Raw genomic sequence first — 22,026 nt, forward strand, 5'->3', positions numbered from 1 at the left:
CCCCTAAGCGCAATCCTAAGTCAACCAGTTTAAGGTTTGGGAAATTAACTTTTCCCAGTTTGGAGGATGCATCAGAGGGGAGTGTCCCGTAGTACAGAGACACAATTACCTATCAGCGAAGGGAGGACAGAGGAGGAAAAAGAAGATTTTTTTTTTCAAAGGAGTCCTAGGGATTCAGAATGCATTTGAAAGGGGTACAGACTAAAGGTGAATGGCTACTCATCATGAAAGAGGGGAGCAAAGCATCCCAGGTTCCCTTCTCTTCCTAGTGAATACCCAGGGTGTGTGAGGGAGAGAAAGTGAAGCATCTCTTTCTTTCTTCCATCATTATATCCCCAAGTCCCAGCAACCTCTACAGGGTGCCACCCATGGGTGTCAAAGTGGCCTTCACCTGTGTTAATAGGGGGGCTTACGGGGGTGGGAATATCTGCTCTTACCCACATATGCCCTATCTCCCCTGCTGTCAGTAGCCTTTGAATTCCCTAGACTGCATTTATGCTGTGGATATTGGCATAACCTTTATCTGTGAAAAAAGAAGCCTGGCTTAATCGGTAGGGATAAGTCACGCTCACCTGAGCTGTGCCTTTTAACTTCCATTATTGTCTGCCTCTGGACCTGTCAGATCTAGTTTTATTTCCTAGGGCTTTTACCCAAAGCTCAGAATTGAGTTTGAGACAAAAATGTGTCTTGGGGGGTTGTATGGACTCCTTATCATAAGCTGAATGCTAAGGTGAAGCTGTGGAATTGAGTCCTCCTCCAACAAGGGAGAGAAAAGGATGTCTTGTGACACACCCAGATAACTGGTGGCTGTAGTTATGCTTGCTAAGATTTGGGTGCATGGGACCTGGCTTTGGTTAGCTCCCTTGGTCTTACTTTTCCAAGAAGGAAACCTCTGGGTGATGGGCATCCTGTTTATTCCCATCACTTGACAGGAATTGCAGGATATTTGCTTAGAATTAGAATATTGATCCAGATTTTTACATTATCCATCCCCTTAGCTTCTTCTGAGCTGCAGCCAAAGATTGCTTGTTGGTTCACAGGAATAAACCGGGTTAGTTTAAAATGTAGGCAAGAACTTAAAAACAACTAATGAGTCTAGAATATAATGACAAATGTATGACAAGTTTTGAAACATTTCTCTCTCTCTCCAGTCTTCATTTTTGTTAAAAACAAATCACTCATAGGTGGGAATTGAACAATGAGAACACTTGGACACAGGAAAGGGGACATCACTCACCAGGGCCTGTTGTGGGGTGGGAGGAGGGGGGAGGGATAGCATTAGGAGATATACCTAATGTAAATAATGAGTTAATGGGTGCAGCACACCAACATGGCACATGTATACATATGTAACAAACCTGCACGTTGTGCACATGTACCCTAGAACTTAAAGTATAATAAAAAAAAAATAAATGAAGTAAAAAAAAATCATGATAGGACGGAGTTGTTTGCAAAATAGACTTTAGTCTTATATGTGGCCCCATTATTTGCATAAAGTGCAGCAAGAATTTTTATTTATTTATTTATTTTTTTTGAGATGGAGTCTTACTCTATTGCCCAGGTGAGAGTGCAGTGGCATGATCTTGGCTCACTACAACCTCCGCCTCCCGGATTCAAGTGATTCTCCCACCTCAGCCTGCTGAGCAGCTGGTACTACAGGCATGCGCCACCACACCTGGCTAATTTTTGTATTTTTAGTAGAGATGGGGTTTCAACCATGTTGGCCAGGTTGGTCTTGAACTCCTGACCACAAGTGATGTGCCCACCTCAGCCTCCCAAAGTGCTGGGGTTACAGGTGTGAGCCACTGTGCCCAGCCTGAATAATTAATTTAACATAGGCCTTTTAGATTGACTTTGATGGAACTCTGTTCCACAAGGAATCTCAGATAGGACTTTCTAAAGCCAAGTCCATCCATGAGTTTGTACCTCAAATACCTGTGAGTTGGGTAAACGCCTCTCTCCTTGAGATCCCAAGAACATGTGGGTCCTGGGCCTGTTGGAAAGTGGCGTTCTCTACTCACCACAGGTTAGGAACCCTGTATGGGACTGTGTAGATGAGCTATGAGGCCAATTTTCCCAAGGGGCTTTATTCAGCTCTGCAAGTAGAGCCTGACTCCTTAAAGGGAAGCATACCTTTCTAGTCAAAGCCTTGGTAAAACAACCAGTTTCTCCAATTGCATCCTGTTGCAAAAGAAAATGGATTCTTACTGCACTGATGCAAACAACCATATTGCCATAAGTTAAGAATACTCACAACTAGTTTCCAAATTCTGGAGAAGAGAGGCAGAGCGACAAATATGCTCCAAATTTTGTTCACAGGATTATACCTTACTCAATTATTAAAGGCCATGAATAGCTCAAAATAAGTTTCCTTGGACTCTGATAAACAAGGATCAGCAGTGTTCCAAGCAAAAGTCAAAAAGGTTACTTCAGTTTTCTATGAGTTCAGTCCATTTAGTTAACTCTTGTTTTGCTTGATATTCGTGAACATTTCAGCCCTCCATGAGTCCTGTACATTTTTCCTTTATTCCAATGTCACAATCTCCTAAGTTATCAGAAACCTACCTTTGAAAGCACCTGTCAAAGTTATGTAGCCGATTATAAACCATCTTTTGAAGAGGATCAAAACAAGACAATTGTCTGTGAGTAATGAAATGTCTACAGTAGTTACAGTCAGAAACACAATTGAAAAAGAAATTTGGTTATCTCTGTGGTTTACAATAACATAACCTTAATTGTGATTGATAGCATATACTCAGACATTAGAATTTTAGAAATCCCATACAATTTTGGAACATGTATTAATATTATTCCCTAAGATATAACCTGAAGAAGATTAAACATCATTCTGGCAATCCCATGTACCTAAACATGTCAGATAGTCCTGTTTATCTCTCTTCTGGGTGCTCCAGGGGCCCTCTGTAGCATCCAGAAAGCCAGGTGTCAGCAAAGACAATTTTGAAACTGAAGTTTGATTTTGGGAAGCCTGTTAATTATGTTAGAGGGTTAAAGCACTTGATGTTATGAAATAGAATTCCAGATTACCATAAGTTATTTATTTTGCCAAAATGATGACTCAGAAATTCTTGAAAAAGCAGAAACCTTTTATAACCCCTTAAAACTTTTGCCAAAGAGATTAGTGCCTTAGGAATACCTTATTGTGCTTTTATTTCAGTGCTCAATTTACAGAAAAACTATATTATACCCTTTTGAATTTAGTTAATATGTTCACATTTGGAATTTCTTTTGCAAGATTAATTTTTACAATCCTTTCACAACTTGTTTGAACTTTTAGCTTTATCTTACCTAATTCAAAACAATCCTTTAGCCCCAGGCAAAAATTTACATTTTGACATCTGCATTTTACCAATAATCTTTAGGCTGTTTCTATGTCTCAAAGATTAAAGTCACATGAACTAAAAGGTACCACAGCTTTTATCTTCCCTTTCAATATTTGATCGAAGCACCTATCCTTCTTTAATTAATTAGAGCTCTTTTTATAGACATTGCCCATACAACACATATATAACTACACAGACAGGCAGAAGAAAATCCAGTAACCACAAGATTTTTCATTTGCCAGCCTCTGGGTTGAGCCCATAAAGAGACAGGATTAGGAAAACATGCAGCTTCTAAGGCCTAATAAACAGGCATAACTGGGAGGCAAAAACAGATTTTGAGAGGGATCTATTCACTTTTAATTCCTGGGGTTTCATGAGGAAAACAGAGGTCTCTCCCCTCTCATGCAAGCACTAAGGGTGGCAAGGCAAAATGGAGAAAAATAATTCAGTTGACTAGAAAAAGCCCTTTTCCAGCAAAGCAAGATCCAGGAAGAGAAAACCATAAAGGCCTTTTAAATATACCTGTAATCTGGATATCCACTTTTAATTAAGCTGAGTGCTCTTTAAGAAAATTCTTTTAAATTCTTTGTTATCTGACTTTAGCTGCGCCAAGTGGTCAGTATTTCTGGCTTTCAAACTTTACTAAAGGCTCAGAGAAAGGAAAATCCAAGGCAGTTCGTGGAGAGGAAGAGAATAAACAAATAGCAAAAGTCACATCAATATCAAACCAGAAAGGACTCTTTGCCTAAGCCAGGATTGAGCCTGGGCCACCATTGTAAAATGGCGGAGGCTAAACAAGGCATTGCCACATGGTTACAGGTCACACTTCCAAGGACAGAAAACAAGATAGAGGCCTGCAGCAAAGTTTGCTACTGACCATACAGAAAGACATGCAGAGCACACCAGATTGGCTAAAGCTTAAGACCAACCTCACAAATCCTTTTTCATAATTAAAACTTTACAGAGAAATAAATAGTTTTCCTTACCATTCTTGGTCTAGTAAAACATCTGAAAAAAAAAAAAAAAAAAGGCCTCGCTTTAAAGCTAACTCCTGACCTGGTGGAGAAAAGGAAAAGACAGCTTAAATGCAAGGCTGTGTTAACTGCTGACAGGGTGGAGAAAAGAAAAAGATGCCTGGGGAAGAACCTCTCATTCTTATGCAAATAGGTTTCTCCTACTGGGAGAGAGACGTGGTGGGGAATGCTGGCCAGCCCATCGCACTGAGCCTTTTGGCCTTAGCCACTGCTGTCTAAAAAAGAAGGAAAAGGCCAACATTCCCGATCCCTGGGAGCCACGGGAGTTGTGGGGAGGCATAATTCCCTCTAACCTCAGAAGAAGTCTGAGGACAAAAAGGCTTAGAAATGAAAGGTAAAAAGAGTTTTTGGTTTGCATCTTACCCTTTCTCATGCCCCACATTCGGGCACCAAAAATGATGCAGAATTTTGTTCCTTAGTTCAGCTAAAACTGGGTTTTTGTCACATGACCAGGAAGGATTAGGAATGCATTGAAGGATACTTTGAGGGAAACAGAATTTATTGGGCAAAAAAGGAAAAGAAGAAAAATAAACTTCCAGCAAAGCGAGACGGGGTCCTTCTAACAGGTGCCCACCTCACAGATTGAATAGGAGGCCACCACATGGGAACTGAAGAGGCTTCAGTTTCAACCAAGCTTTTTCTGTTCTATAATAACATAAATAACATTTATATAAATTTGAAGAACAAATTTATTTATGTATGAGCATTTGCCTTTTTCTGGATTATTTATGGCCTTCTATTCCTAATCAGACTAACAGCATTTTTCTCTGGACCTTTAATATACTTGGTTATGTCAGTGACTACAGTGGGATTTTATTCTAGAATTTCACATGGTTTTCAAATTGCTTCATTCTGTACAATTTAGCTGTTTTCATATTTCTCTCAGAACATAGTTAAGAGAATAATAAATTACTTCTTTACTTGCTGGACTTCTGTCCATGAAAATACTACAAAAATCCACTAAATGGCAAATAAAGTTGTGAGCTGAGGGAAGAGGTGATGCCTTAAAGAAGTTCTTTCCTTGAACATGAGTAGACTTAATTTTCACCAATCCCAGAATTAGTACTTCTCTCTAGTCTGCTAAGAGGTAGAAAGAAAAGAATGATCATCGAAATAAACATAGGGTAAAGAGCTGACCCTGGTACTCACAGGACCATGGGCCTGGTAAATACTGTGTAATTAAATGGGTCTCCTTGGAAGGTTGGGTTGGCTTAGGAAGCACTTTATTATCATGGAGTTTTAAAGTATCTTTCTCTTCTACTAAGGTTGTAGAACAGCTTCCTTCTCATAGCCACAAAACTGAAGACTGTTCAAGGCAAAGGTTAGCCATGGCTTTTTTAGAGGATCTGGAATATAGAGAGAGTCCTACTCTTTAGATCTCTTTGAGAAGAAAAAAATATTTCCTGTATAAACCTCGCCATTTAGGTAGTGTTTGTCTTAGCTGACGTTGTCATGATTTATTCTGTTTTTGTGTGTTGAAACAATTTGTCTCCAAAGTAGCTTTGTTTTTCCAAAAATTATTTAACTGTGATAGACGTGATAGTTAAACTTTGGTATTGCAGATCTTGTGAAGCCACCTGGCAGCTCCTTACAAGCACCAGCTGATTTACCTTTAGCTATAAATACAGCACCACCATCCACCCAGGCGGATTCATCCTCTGCTACTCTACCTCCTCCATATCAGCTAATCAATGTTCCACCACACCTGGAAACTCTTGGCATTCAGGAGGATCCTCAAGACTACCTGTTGCTCATCAACTGTCAAAGCAAGAAGCCTGAACCCACCAGGTAAATTATACATGCCCATGTGAGAGAGAGAGACAGAGGCGTGTGTATGTGTGTACACATTAAGATTCTTACCTTTAAACTTTTTAAATTTCGATTTGCAGGCTTGTAAGAAACCATGTATATAGGCATATGTTTCAGGCTTTATACTTCAGGTTTACATTCCCTGATTGATTTCCGATATTCAGGAGATTGTATCGAAGAGACACAATCTCTGCCATCTTTGGCAAAGAGCAGTTTTCCCTACAAGGCTCTTTTGGAAATCTGTCTACTATTTCGTAGTCTTTGTTACAGACTCACAGTATTACTTGCTTAACAGATTTCACTGATTTATAAACGGTGATCTTGCTCCATTTCTTATGTGATTGTAAACCAGCCAAGGGTCATCTTTTGTTTCTGAAGAAGGAGAGGAATACCTTCTACTAGAAGATTTTGAAAGCAAAACGATTCCATTGCAGTGAGTGTGTTGTGGTGGTTTTGGATCTGTGTGAGAAATTAATCATACAGGTAAGATCCCAATATAGCAAATTCCATGGAATATACAAATTGGATGTTAGTGAAATTTGATCAATAAATATATTCCTAAAAATTACGAAACTTTTAGTCTTCGTATCTAGCAATGAAGCAGAGCTTACCCTAAGCCTTTTTATTTACCTTGTTTTTTAAGAGACAAGGGCTTGCTCTGTTGCCCACGGCTCACTCATAACTCACTGTAACCCCAAACTCCTGGGCTCAAGTATTCTCCTGCCTCAGCCCGCAAGTAGCTAGGACTACAGGTGCATTGCATCTGTATGCTGGCTAATTTTTTCTTTGTAGTGACGAGGTCTCACTCTGTTGCCTAGGCTGATCTCAAACTCCTGGCCTCAAACAGTTCTCTCACCTCAGCCTCCTAAAGCACTGGGATTGCAGGTGTGAGCCACTGCACTTGGCCTCCCTTTACAAATTTTTAAGTAGAAGTATATGGAGTGCAGCACTTGACTGAAGGAATCATCAAGCCTGTCCCGAATTCTTGGTTTCTCTACCATCTCCTTCCCTGCCCCCACACCCCTTTCCTCTTCTAAGCTATAAGGCATTTTAATTGGATCTCCATGTTACTTGATGTTGAATAGTTGGAAGAGTTAAGGCAATAAAGAGTCGAGAAGCAGTTGTTTTACTGTTTTTAAAAGGAGCAGAAAAATGATGATTGAGAGGCCAGTCTCTGCCATTAATAGCTATGTGACAATTAATGATACCAGTCAATTGAGTATATTTTATTTATGTATTAAGCAACTGGGGTCTTGATAGACAGTATATTTCTTTATAGACATGAAAAATGTTTTTTTAAACAAGATTATGATTAAGCATTATTTTTTGACAGATTTTTTTTAATGTGGAAAATGATTATTACTGGGCTAGGATCAGACAAAGCACTTGTTCAAAAATTGTAATGTAGAATATGGTGTTTTTTTGGTTTTTCTTTTGGTTTTTTTTTTTTTTTTTGAGACAGAGTCTCACTCGATTGCCCAGGCTGGAGTGCAGTGGCATGATCTCGGCTCACTGCAAGCTCCGCCTCCTGGGTTCACGCCATTCTCCTGCATCAGCCTCCTGAGTAGCTAGGACTACAGGCGCCTGCCACCACGCCTGGCTATTTTTTTGTATTTTTTAGTAGAGACGGAGTTTCACTATGTTGGCCAGGATGGTCTCGATCTCTTGACTTCGTGATTCACCCGCCTCGGCCTCCCGAAGTGCTGGGATTACAGGCGTGAGCCACTGCGCCTGACCTAGAATATGTTAAGATTCATGAAATAGTTTCTGTGAACCATACCCTGAGATGATGGAAACAGCTCACATTCATTCCAAAGCTGGATTTCCATGTATTTGTTGTAATGGGATTTTACCTGTAAGAGCAGAAAAAAATTTATAAATCAACATTTGTTAATATCAAATTCTAACTTGATTTTGCTTGTTTGCTGTGAGTATTTAAAATTATACACTGGCAACTTTGTTACCTATGCTACTAACTAATATTTTACAAAAGTTTACAATCATTTTTCATTAGCAACTTTTTAGAAGCCAACAGCCAAGTGACAGTTCTCAGTATATTTTATTTTTACATAGTGTATTTCATTGATTTCACTGGTATCACAGCATTCCTCTTGCAGTACAACTTATGCTCAAAATCATCACCCAGATGTATTTTGCTATCTATGTTTTGCAAAAATGACAGTTAAATAGCAAATATTTATGAGGTAACCACTATGTGCCCAATATTATGCTAGGTGCTATGAAGGTACAAACTATATAAGATATAGTCTACTCAGATATAGTCACCTTTGGAGTTTACAAGTAAAGAGTTGTTAAGAAGTGAAAACATGCAAGCATTAAATATTTAGAGATGAAGATAATATACAAGAGTTGCCTTGCAAACTCTTGTTTGTTCTGCAAGACTTTGGTTAGAATGTGCTCCTCTAGGAAGCATTCCTCTCAAACTCCCAAGTTAGCTTAAATATCTTTCTGGGTTTTTATAGCATCCTGGTTATGCCTTCATATCTTGTTTTATTGCAGTGTTAGAAACGACTTGATGTTTTTACTTACTCTTCACTAACTGTAAGCTAGTCAGAGCAAGGAGCTTTACTTATTACTCATAATTCCTCTAGCTTCTCTTAACTCTGCATTTGAATTAAATGAAGTATAAATTTTAGAATATGCATAGGTGCATTAGAAATTCCACAAAGGGACAGTGCAAGTGTTTTTAAGATGGAGAAAACAAAAGCTTCATAGGAAGAATGGGATGTGAACTACACCTAGTTGGTGAGAGAAGAAAATCATTAGTAATTTGTGCAAAAATAGCTTGAGGGAAAGGAGAGATGTGAGTGAGCATGGTGGGAGGAAGATAATGAGGAGGAGAGCCTCTTGGAGTATAGGATGGAGAAGGTGGAGCTGGGTTATTACTAACCTCAATGTCAAGTGGATTAGTGTGAGGCCTTATAGTTCCTACACCCTGTAGGGGCCCTTACTAGGTTTTTCTCTTGAATACATGAGTGGTATAACAACTGTGTTTTGAAAATATTGATCTTATAGAAGTCTGGCCCCATGAATCGATTGAAAGAGGCACAGAGTAGAGGAAATTCCACTAAGGAGAGTTCAGTCATGTAGATCTCAGCAGGAATAGGGACCTGAACTTGGGATGGTGGCAATGTATTCCCATAGAGCAAGGGAATAAGTACGCGGCTAAGACGAAGGGCTCGGTGCCTGCATGACGGGGAACCAAAGAGAAGGAATCAAGCTGATTGCGTTTTAAGCCTAGACAATCTGGATAAAGTCATTTCTTTCAATGCAAGCCAGGAAAAACAGTCAACTTAAGAAGTAAATGGATTTCGATTTGAGGCACACAAGCAAGGTAATACTGAAGTAACCAAGTAGAAATATTAGTTTGAGAATATGGGACTTGGAATTTGGTAAGATGATGGAAGTCGTCAGCATTCAGAGAAGAAAATGAAGTTCTGAAAAAGGAGGATGATCTCTAATAGCGTGTGTGGTAAAAGGTTAGAGGACTCAATTCTGTTGGCCATTCCCAGGGAGAGAGACGGGAAGGAGCCAGTAAGTGAAACAAGGAAATAATCAGCAAGGGAGAAGGGTTTTAAGATGGAGGGTTTTAAGATGTTTTTAAGATGGAAAAACAAAAGCACAATGTGGCATAATGTGGGTTTTCTGATAGTAAAGGGGGAGACTTTACAGTGCGTAGTGCCACATGTTACTAAGAAGTCAGGGAAGGTAAGCCCTTTAAAAAAAATCATAGTTATTTAAAGAAATATTGTTTAAATTCCTACAAGACTTCGGACAACATGCAGAAGTAGTTCAGGTATCTTGTTTAGCATTAAGGAAGTGAGAGTGTGCTTGTGTTGTTAGCTTCATCTTGTCGTATACCCAAATTTTCTGATACCTCAAAATGCAGAGACTGAAAATGTTGTACCTAAATGTACTTTAATGAGATTTCTCAAAGTGAGTTATTGTTTGGAGTTGGTTAACTCTGTATCATGTATTTCGATCCTCTTTATAATGTTGGCTAAATGTTTGTTAAAGAAAAATAGTGGAAAGGAAGATATATGAAAACAATTAGATTTTACCTCCTTGTAAGTCACATTGACCTTATTCAATACCAAGTAATAGTTAGACTTTTAATTTTACAGAACAACAAATTTGCCACGGGGAGGTTTAAGACCAATGGATCAACTATATAAACTGTACTAGTACTAGGTTTTTGCATGCTCTTCAGAGGAAATGCTTTTCCTTGTGTCTATGCATTAATCATTTACCTTTCCCAGAGTTTTATAATGTTTAATTCCAGTGCTTCAGGGATTGTGTTTCTATGTGCAGATTTAATAGGTGGAGTTGGGGGTGTGGGCAGATATAGGACAGAATTAGAGAGAATGCTTTTGTTGGTTTTGTGGTGGCGGTTTTGTTGTCTGGTGTATAATCATAAAAGCTAAAGAACATTTGTGCTTTAAATCCTGTGGATCACACAAAAAAATCTAATGAGAAAAGCCCTATCTTTTGATTGCTTAGCTATAAATGTGTTTATAAAAAAATGTATTCTTAGTCTTTACCTTGTTTATTCTGTCATTAACAATTTTTATTTAGAACACATGCTGATTCTGCAAAATCCACCTCTTCTGAAACAGACTGCAATGATAACGTCCCTTCTCATAAAAATCCTGCTTCCTCCCAGAGCAAACATGGAATGAATGGCTTTTTTCAGCAGCAAATGATATACGACTCTCCACCTTCACGTGCCCCATCTGCTTCAGTTGACTCCAGCCTTTATAACCTGCCCAGGAGTTATTCCCATGATGTTTTACCAAAGGTGTCTCCATCAAGTACTGAAGCAGATGGAGAACTCTATGTTTTTAATACCCCATCTGGGACATCAAGTGTAGAGACTCAAATGAGGCATGTATCTATTAGTTATGACATTCCTCCAACACCTGGTAATACTTATCAGATTCCACGAACATTTCCAGAAGGAACCTTGGGACAGACATCAAAGCTAGACACTATTCCAGATATTCCTCCACCTCGGCCACCGAAACCACATCCAGCTCATGACCGATCTCCTGTGGAAACGTGTAGTATCCCACGCACCGCCTCAGACACTGACAGTAGTTACTGTATCCCTACAGCAGGGATGTCGCCTTCACGTAGTAATACCATTTCCACTGTGGATTTAAACAAATTGCGAAAAGGTCAGCTCTAGTTGACTTCTTCTCTATTAGAGGTTAATGATAGAAAATCGATTTTTCTGAATATTTGTTCTTTTAAGTGTAGTTAAATATACTATGCTACAAAATACAGTCCATTTTTTTTCAGCTCTACAGTTACCTGGAAGGGTATATGTGCATTCATGCTCTGCTGGAAGGGAAAAAGAGTTGGAGTTTCTCACCCCTGAAGAAGTATGGCCTTAGTAATGCCTTCCTGCCTCAGGACGTGTGCCCTTCTCCCTCCCACTTTCTATAATCCTGGGTGGATAGGCCCTCTGTTGGGACAGAAGGGCAGGAAATGGACCAGCCACAAAGCCTCTCCGAGCCATACCCTTTCCTGTATTTGTGTGCCATTATGGCCGCTTCTAAGTCACATCTGTTGGGCTCTATTTCCTTCCTTCCTATTTAAGCAGTTTTTATGTTGTGTCTAACAGGTGATATTCTGTTCCAGTCAAGCCGTTATGCTGCTTGATTTTTACTTGTGTTTAAAGAGCTGAATCTTCTTTCCCCTTATCACTACCCGCTTCACTCATTGCTAGTGAGTATACTTTCCTATACTGTCTCCTAGAGTCTGTAACCAAAAGTTACAGACCTTGAGAGGAGAAGAAAAAATGAGTCTGGGTGATTCTCTGAGCTTCTCAAAGTCCTAAAAATAGAAAGCTAAAGTTTTTAATGCAATTAAAACTGTCCGATTCTGTAGCACATATCCTAAATAGTATGTGCTAAAATTTCTGTATTTTGTGGTAGAGTTTTCCCCAGCTATCTCCAAGAAGATAAATATTTAATGTATCTGTGATTATTACTTAAATCAGTACTTATTTCACCATTCAATAACAATATCTAACTCTTTTCTTGAAGTGACTGTATAACCCGGTTATAAGTTAGTGAGATGTAAGTTATGCCCAAGGTGGTGCCAACGATGAGAAAATAGAGGTGTTTCTCTTTGTCTTTAGATAACCTGTCTTATCCCAGACTTAGACATTCACTCACACTCAAAATTAGATATTGGTATTGGTTAGCATATGAGTGAGTGTCTGCATTTTCTAGTGGTTTAATATGCCAATTCAAGATACAATTCTATGAGCATCCCTTTTAAAATTCTGTGTGCGTGCATGTGTGTATGCATATGTATAATGAGAGAAAGGTAATAGGTCATCCCAATGACCCTGAGAGCTGGCAAAGATGGGAAGAAATGTTGATAGTTTGTTCTTTATTTCAGATGCTAGTTCTCAAGACTGCTATGATATTCCACGAACATTTCCAAGTGATAGATCTAGTTCACTTGAAGGCTTCCATAACCACTTTGTAAGTATAATTGACCTTGGCATCATCAAGTGTATTTCATTGTCTGAATCTTCATAATTAGTGCCATGAGACTAAGTGATATCATGAAATAAAAGTATGCTGAGATCCATATGAATGAGTGTGACTTACAATTGTGTTTTCATGTATGACAAGAGTTTTTGTGTATTAAAAGAAATATATATGTGTTTTAGAAAGTCAAAAATGTGTTGACAGTGGGAAGTGTTTCAAGTGAAGAACTGGATGAAAATTACGTCCCAATGAATCCCAATTCACCACCACGACAACATTCCAGCAGTTTTACAGAACCAATTCAGGAAGCAAATTATGTGCCAATGACTCCAGGAACATTTGATTTTTCCTCATTTGGAATGCAAGTTCCTCCTCCTGCTCATATGGGCTTCAGGTCCAGCCCAAAAACCCCTCCCAGAAGGCCAGTTCCTGTTGCAGACTGTGAACCACCCCCCGTGGATAGGAACCTCAAGCCAGACAGAAAAGGTAAGGAGAGCATGGCAAAGTAAAAGGCTTGGGGAGTGCCAAGTTAGATCTATTTTTAACTGCCATTAAATCCAAGACAGAATTTGGACTAGAAATTCTGAAATATTTCATAGTTCCATAGCCATCAAGTTATTTAAGCAAAGCAGTACTGCCATTTATAAATTAACAATTATTATATCACATGTTGATGTGAGGTGATATTTATAAGTCTCCTATCTCTAGAGCAGAGGTTACAAGCTAAAATACTCACGGGGTGAGCGGACAACTGGGGAGAATTAGAAGAAACTGGACTGCCGTAGCCCCATCTAATGGGAGTAACTAACCTACATGGCTACAATCCTTTGTTCACTTGTGAAATGATGCACCCATGCAGGCAAATCTTCTGGTATATCAGGAAAAGCCAGAGATTTCAGATTTTATATGTATTATTCTCAATTTTTAAAGTTCTATCAACTAATTTAATTATTAAGAAGACATTGCAGGCCAATCCAAACACTTCTGCAAGCTAGATAATGGCCTTCAGCTGCTATTTAGTAACCTCTTCTCCAGAGTATATAATCTCAAATCAGACTTAAGATTATTAATGTATTTGACATAATTATTTAAGAACAGTGAGACTGTATAATCTTTCCATTCTGTTCATATAACAACTTCTTAAAAATTACTTTGCCTTTGCTGGGGTAATAAATGCTTCTAGTCTGTCAATTTTTTTCCATGCTGGCCTTCATAAGTAACATTAAGATCTAAGGTAACATAGTTTGTTAAGAAGTCTGTAAAAGAAACTGTTTAGCCAAATTGGGTAATATCTACCCAGGTTTTTAAAATTGGGGTTTAAGTGTTTAAAACACAGACAATTTGATGTGTCGCACCATGCTGTTAGTGTGGCTTAATCTTGACAACCAAGTAGTAGCATAAATGTAAATGTAAATGATACAATATCTGGCTTACGTGAGGGTGTTTCAGCACATTTGAAAAGTCTCATGTGCTATATGTAGCTTTTTAAGACCACGTAATGTTGGCGTGAATTTCTCCTTAACCTGTGCTTAGATCATTAATATTAGTTCTAATTAAGTCCTAGTTGTGAGGAAAAGAGATTGAGGCTCAGACTATCTTAAGAAAAAATATTTGGTTTTGTTTTTAAGTAAGGATAACCTCCTCATTTCAATGGGAGGTTAACCTCCTTCAACAAGGAGGTTATCAGGAATTGAAGCAATTCTAGGGGACTGTTGCTATGTCCTGCTCTCTCTGTGCATTTCCGTTTTATGGGAAATCTTTGCATCTGGTTTGTTCTCTTTCACATTCTTCCCTTCTTTTCTGTTTTCTTTTCTGATTCTTTTTTGTTTTCTTACTCTGTATCCTCTACTTAAATGGATTCTGCTTTCCAAGAGCTTTGGCCTCCAATGCTCCCCTTCTGTGGCCTCAGTTCTGCCTCCTAGCTGCTTGTTATGTGCCCTTGCAGCTTCTGCATCAGCTTCTCATTGCCTTACTTATTATTTACCCACTTTAGAGTGCTTAGAGATTATGTGATTGGTCTATGTGTGTCACACCCACGACGACCCAGTCTGCCCAGGCAGCAGGGCTGTGATTGCGGTGTGGATCTCAGAAAGGATGTGAGCATCAGAGGCTTTCTATCGGATAATGCTTCCTTTTGTTTCTCTTTTTCTTTGTCTCTAAATCTATTTTAGATACTACTAGTCATTTTCTTTGCATATAATATGCAAAAATATGTTTGGACATGTATAGCTTTATAATTGGTTCACACAGATCACTGAAGGATTGAGATACAAGTGTCAGGAACTCTTTAAAATATTGAAATATCTTTTTTAATGTTAAACCGGTGCTTTCCTTATTTTCCAGTAACGAGTGCATGTTAGTGGCAGATGTCTACTTTTTAATTCCAAACCTAACAGTTTTATATTTTGAGGTCTCACATAAATGTGGAGGGAGTAAGATCTGGGTGAGGGTACAAAGCTCTTAAGTCCTACCTCTCTTGCTCCTCTGCTGCTCTTTTCTCCCCTTGAGCTCTGTAGAGCACAGTTTGAAAACTCCAGTATATTTCAGCTGTGATTCCATGCGGTAAGCATAATATGAAATCAAGAAACATCGCTGTTTATAAGTTAAAAAAGACCTAAGATCATAATGATTAGCTTTTAGTATCCTCTAGGTCTGATATCACTTATGTATCCCACATTATTATGATATATATTTTATGTATATATCAGAATATATACTATGTATCATGTATACTACATATTTTATAATTATATATCCCTATGTATTTAGTGAAAGTACTATTATTCTAGTACACTAGAGACTAACCGCACTAGTTCTTTAACGTAAAAGAACTTAATAGAACAGAATAAAGTAGGTTCTTATTTCTGGAGATTGTGTTCATTCTTTTAAAATTTAACTGAACTGTTCAGAGACAATTGTGAGTTCATTGGCCACATTATTTATTTGGCATATTTGCTTAGATACAAAATGAACTTAAAAAGAGCACCCAGATTGAAATACCCATATAGTTTTTGCTAGAATCAAGAATAGACTTAGCAAAACAGTAAAAGAGGTTCCTAAAGTCATAGTATTCAAAAAAAATTGCTTTTCTTTAGTACTATTCTACATTTTTTTTTTTTTTTTTGAGACAGAGTCTTGCTCTGTCGCCCAGACTGGAGTGCAGTGGCGCGATCTCAGCTCACTGCAAGCTCCACCTCCTGGGTTCACGCCATTCTCCTGCCTCAGCCTCCCGAGTAGCTGGGACTACAGGCACCCACCACCACGCCTGGCTAACTTTTTGTATTTTTAGTAGAGACAGGGTTTCACCGTGTTAGCCAGGATGGTCTCCACCTCCTGACCTCGTGATCCGCCTGCCTCGGCCTCCCAAAGTACTGGGATTACAAGCGTGAGCCACCGCACCCGGCCTGTACTATTCTACTTTTTAAATAGTTATGATACAGGAGAGGAGGCTTGAGAATGTATTTAACATTACAAGGCAGACTTTGTAAACTAACTTTACAAAGTTATGACTTCGTAAACTCAGTTTACAAAGTTACAGCTTCAAGAAAAACACATTTTAAAATCCAAATTCAGATCTCAAAGCAAAGTTTATCCACAAACACTTAAATGAAAATAATGTCTCGTTTGGTCCTATATTTTTCCCAGTGTTCATAGCATCAGATGAATCTATTTTAATTTCAGATTTCATGACATCAGATAAGATAAATGACTTAATCTGTTATTTCAGTATCTCATATAAAACTCATAATCAAATCTAATTCTGTAAAATATGGCTTGATTAGTTTCAGAGCTCCATATAACTAGTTCATCGCCCTATATGTCTGGTTTTCGAGATTGTCTTTGGAAGGATCTATAAGAAACCAGTAACATTCTAGTCTTGTTTATAGTCCCAATTATAGATGTCAGCTGCTGTAGTTTGCGTACAGATGAGCTTTTCAAATACTTATGAGTAATTGAAACTGCTGAAATACATAGATGTTCTGAACACTTAAACATAATTATCTTAGACCCTTTGCCTATCACCCAATTCATGATAGTGATGTTTTCATCATACTGTTTCTGTCACTATAGTGTTTGTTTTGAGCTAAGTTTTGTGTGTACTAAGAGAAATGTATTTTAAGCATACTGTATTAAATATTGGGAAAGCAGATGAGTCACTGGAAATACAGGACAAATTATATTTTGACCTCTTCAATTGAAAATTTTATATTTCTGATGGAAAGGGAGTTTTGTAAAGTTTGGGAAATTTATCTGTTGTAGCTTCTCTTTATGTCATGACATAAATCTACTATATTTAATCGCTAAACTTATCTAAGGCCCCTATCTCTGTCTAGTCTCCGTCTAGCATGATGCAGCAGCTGTGTGAGCCCCACATGCTGTCTTTATGTTGTTATGTTTGGCCTTGTCCATTCACGCCTTTCTGCAACAGTCTGAACGTTAGTTACTGTACTTTTTTTTTGTTAAGCCAGTACAAGGTTTTGTATGGTGTTTTTATACACCAGTCTGGTTAAAGTACCTTCAGGCTTAGATCCTTAATATTGTGTGGGGAGCATACAGAAGACTAATCCTGAGAGTTTCCCTGGGTGACTCTTTTGGCACAGTGATGGATTTGCTCTAAACATTTTTTCAAGAGATCCTTTAAAGTTTCTGAATGTGATTAAAAATTAACATGCACTTTTTAAAATTTTTATTCTTTTGTATTTCAATTTTTATTTTAGTTTCTGGGCGGTGCATGTGCAGGTTTGTTACGTGTGTATATTGTGTGATGCTGAGATTTAGGGTATGAATGATCCTGTCACTCAGGAACTGAACATAGCACCCAATCGTTAGTTTTTCAACCCTTTCCCCCTGCCTCCTTCCCCTCTCTGGTAGTACCCAGTGTCTGTTGTTGCCATCTTTATGTCCATTTTTAGCTCTCACTTATAAGTGAGAACACGTGATATTTGGTTTTCTGTTCCTGTGTTTATTTGCTTAGGATAATGGCCTCCACCTGCATCTGTGTTGCTGCAAAGGACGTGATTTCATTCTTTTTATGGCTGTGTAGTATATGTACCACATTTTCTTTATCCAGTCCACTGTTGATGGGCACCTAGGTTGATTCCATGTCTTTGCTATTGTAAACACTGCTGCAATGAACATGCAAGTGCATGTGTCTTTTTGGTAGAAAGATTTGTTTTCTTTTGGATATATACCCAGTAATGGAATTGCTGGGTTTAATGGTAGTTCTGTTTTAAGTTCTTCGAGAAGTCTCCAAACTGATTTCCACTGTGGCTGAACTAATTTACGTTCCCACCAACAGTATATAAGCATTCCCTTTTCTCCACAGCCTCATCAGCATCTGTTGTTTTTTGACTTTTTAGTAATAGCTGTTTTGACTAGTGTGAGATGGTATCTCATTGTAGTTTTGATTTGCATTTCTCTGATGATTAGTGATGGAGTATTTTTTCATACATTTGTTGGCGACTTGTATGTCTCATTTCTAGAAGTATCAGTTCATGTCTTTTATCCATTTTTTAATGGGGTTACTTGTTTTTTGCTTGTTGATTTGAGTTTCTTGTAGATTCTGGATATTACCTCTTTGTCAGATGCATAGTTTCTGCATATTTTCTCCCATTCTGTAGGTTGTCTGTTTACTCTGTTGATAGTTTCTTTTGCTGTGCAAAAGCTGTTTAGTTTAATTAGGCCCCATTTGTCAATTTCCGGTTTGCTGCAATTGCTTTTGAAGACTTGGTCGTAATGCCTAGTTTCTTGAGGGTTTTTATCAGGAAGAGATGTTGAATTTTATCGATAGCTTTTTCTGGGTCTATCAAGATGATCATATGTTGTTTGTTTTTAATTGTTTACATGGTGAATCACATTTATTGATTTGTATATATTGAACCACTTACACCTTAGGAATAAAGCCTACTTGATTATTAACATGCTTTTTAAAAACTACATGTATACACTAATAAGTGTTTGGAGAATGTATGAGTAATACCAGTACATGAAACTACATTTTGATAAACAGGTATTAAAGTTTAAATCTTAAGTCAGGCTTTGGGTTAGATTTGTTACCGTTTAAGGGAAATAAGTATGGAGTCCATTTTTACAGCAGAGCCTTAATGTGGGGTTTTTTCCTCTCAATATTCTCTTGACTTCAAAGTATAATTATCATTATTACATTTCTCTTTATACCATGAGACCATTAAAACGTATAAAAATTTTTCAGTTTTCTGTTTCTGCCTTCATGACTTTCTGGAATTAACAAATGATAATGTGAATTACTTTTACTCTTTCTTGATTTTGGAGATGCCTACTGGAAGTAGTAGCATAATCTGCAAAACTTTGGGAAGAGTAAAAAATTTAGGCTTGGCCGGGCGCGGTGGCTCACGCCTGTAATACCAGCACTTTGGGAGGCCGAGGCAGGCGGATCATGAGGTCAGGAGATCGAGACCATCCTGGCTAACACGGTGAAACCCTGTCTCTACTAAAAATACAAAAAAATTAGCCGGGCGTGGTGGCGTGCGCCTGTAGTCCCAGCTACTCGGGAGGCTGAGGCAGGAGAATGGTGTGAACCCAGGAGGCGGAGCTTGCAGTGAGCCAAGATTGCGCCACTGCACTCCAGCCTGGGCGACAGAGCAAGACTCCGTCTCAAAAAAAAAAAAAAAAAAAAAATTTAGGCTTAAAAAAAATTTAGGCTTTGTAAAGCCTGTAATAATACAGAAAATAAAATGTCCACTTTGTGTGGAACTTATGTAAGTAGTTACCTATTAGAATAATGCATTAATAGGTCACATCTATTTATTTGACATATGACCTCGCATGACTGCCTTGACTGTATTTGAGATGACCGACTTGAAATACCCTTAGAATTTAGTTCTTCCCTTTTTCCATTTAAATGACAAGCAAAAATGGCTGGGCACAGCGGCTCAGCCTGTAATCCCAGCATTTGGGGAGACCAAGGTGGGCAGATCGCCTGAGGTCAGGAGTTTGAGACCAGCCTGACCAACATGGTAAAACCTGTCTCTAGTAAAAATACCAAAAAATTAGCCAGGCGTGGTGGCGCATGCCGGTAATCCCAGCTACTTGGGAGGCTAAGACACGAGAACTGCTTGAACCTAGGAGTTGGAGGTTGCAGTGAGCTGAGATCATGCTACTGCACTCCAGCCTGGGCAACAGAGCAAGACTCCATCTCAAAAAAAAAACAAAAACAAAAAATGTGTGAGATTGATCAGATTAAACACCACTAGCTTTAAGAGAAAGGCAGTTCATTAACATTCATACAACACAGATTTAAGCACCTATCAGTTACAGGATATAAATTCTCCAAACAAAGAAAAGGTTGTTCCCCTGAAGAAGCTCACCGTCTAGGACCCCTGAAGAAGCTCACCGTTTAGGAGGGGATGTGGAGAAGTAAACACATTATCATAATTACCATGGAAGGGGCTGTGGTTGAAGTAAACTCTTGGCACTATTAGGGAAGCTCCCCTGAGGAAAGTCTGAGAGTGTGAGTGGCAATTAAATGATGGTAGGGGAGGGCAGCCTGGCAAAGGATCTTCTCGTTAGAATAAACAACATGCCCAGGTCCTTTAAAAAGAGGGGAGATGAGACAGGCCCAGAGTCGTGGGGAGGTAGGTGGGCGGGCAAAAGGGAGGGAGGTAAGTACCAAAGGAGGGACGAATGCCAGATGCCTTGCAGGTGCCTGATCCTGAAGGAGTTATAATTTATGATAATGAGTTTGGACTTTATTCTGAGTGTACCATTAAAGAATTTTATGCAGGCACGTAAACTTTAAGATTTATAAATTTAAATCTTAAGTCAAGCTTTGGGTTAGATTTGTTACCGTTTAAAGGAAATAAGTATGGAGTGCATAATCAGGTTGGCCCTAGAAAGCACATTCTGATTTAAGAATACGATAGAGAAAATAATTGTATTCTTTAATGTAAAATGTTATAAAAATCACTTTTCTTTCTCAGAGAGTGCTTTGCCCAGTTTTCCAAATCCAGGGTTCTTGAAGCCTTTGTTGAGACGGGATCAAACAGGAAAGGCATAGCAAAAGTCCCCCTGTCTGGCTCCCTCAACTTGGGGAACCTAAAGTGATTTTTGGAAATTTTGAGGCACTTGGAGTATAAGCAGAACTCATACAGCCATACAGTACAAGTTCATCACTTTCAGAGAAACAAAACAGGTAAATGAAGTGCTCATTTTTAAAAAAAAATATCAGGCAAACAATTTTTTATTTTTTGGTGTGAATGTCTGAAGCATGTCAGGGCCTTCATTTTAAAAGAGCACCCCACTCTTTGCTGCTCTGTTTCTTAGGGTTGCATGAAATGGTGGTGCTACATTAAGACTAGCTTTATGTTTTGCCTTGACATCAGTGTTTGCACAGAAAGTTTTTATGCAGTTTGCAAGGCTATTTTCTTTCTTTTTCTTTTAGAGATGGGTCTCACTGTGTTGCCCAGGATGGTCTCAAACTCCTGGGCTCAAGTGATCCTCCCGCCTCGGCCTCCCACAGTGTTGGGATTATAGGCATAGCCACTGTGCTTGGCCTGCAGTGCTGTTTTCTTTGGCATACTTGGGGACAATTCCTTATAATTAAAATTGTCTCATTTTTTTGAAGGGCTTTAGCTTTTAAGAGTTTAAAAGTGTCCTCCTCCATGAGAATTCACATGATCTAAGAGAGCAAAGCAAAGGGAGGGTATGAATCATATGCTGCATGCTCTTCTAGATGGCATATATTTTCTAGTTAGCGTGTTTTCATTTTTTTCTTTTAAAAACCATTAAAATAAGTTACAGTGATGAGGTTATAGTATACAGCAGTATATTAGAAAAATATTAGACCAAGAATCCAAAAAGCCAGAATTCATTTCTGGTAATACTATTAACAACCACTCCCTCCCATTAAATGACATTGGGCAAATCCATTGACTTTTCTTCGCATACGTTTTCTTATTTTAAAATGTAAAATTAGATCATCTCTAATCGTACTCCAAATTAGGGAGCAGATCACATGATCAAGAGATTGATATTAACAACCCTCCTAAGGATTAAAGCACAGATAGAAATTTCCCCAGTAGTCAGTGCTCTTCACTAAATTATGCTGCACTCTTTGCTCAAACCAAGTCTAGCAAAAGCCAAGTTGTAACTAACTGCCTTGGACTTAAACGTTCAGGCTCACATGAGTTCTCTGTTTACTCTCAGAATTTAAGAATCACCAAAGTTGGTTTATTTTTGCCTTTGCTTTAGTATTCTTATTTCTTATTATCTATTTTCACACTTTTCTTCAGCAATCAGTAAAACATCGGCCTATTGTATACAGGCAGTAAAAGGAGG

At 38.5% G+C, this 22,026-nt stretch overlaps 1 protein-coding gene across 4 annotated transcripts in view; it reads left to right on the forward strand.

Moving 5' to 3' along the window:
• The window catches only part of GAB1 (GRB2 associated binding protein 1), a 133,847-nt gene that overhangs the window by 92,965 nt on the left and 18,856 nt on the right, over positions 1-22,026 (forward strand). For all 4 annotated transcript variants that reach the window (XM_055276009.2, XM_055276010.2, XM_063638216.1 and 1 more), the window contains exons 3-6: positions 5,938-6,163; positions 10,781-11,382; positions 12,617-12,702; positions 12,894-13,197. In XM_055276009.2, the coding sequence (XP_055131984.1) occupies positions 5,938-6,163; positions 10,781-11,382; positions 12,617-12,702; positions 12,894-13,197 (1,218 nt within the window). The remainder of the gene's footprint in view (positions 1-5,937; positions 6,164-10,780; positions 11,383-12,616; positions 12,703-12,893; positions 13,198-22,026) is intronic.

The sequence above is a fragment of the Symphalangus syndactylus genome, chromosome 4 (genome assembly GCF_028878055.3).
Source record: "Symphalangus syndactylus isolate Jambi chromosome 4, NHGRI_mSymSyn1-v2.1_pri, whole genome shotgun sequence".
NCBI classification, from domain to species: Eukaryota; Metazoa; Chordata; class Mammalia; order Primates; family Hylobatidae; genus Symphalangus; species Symphalangus syndactylus.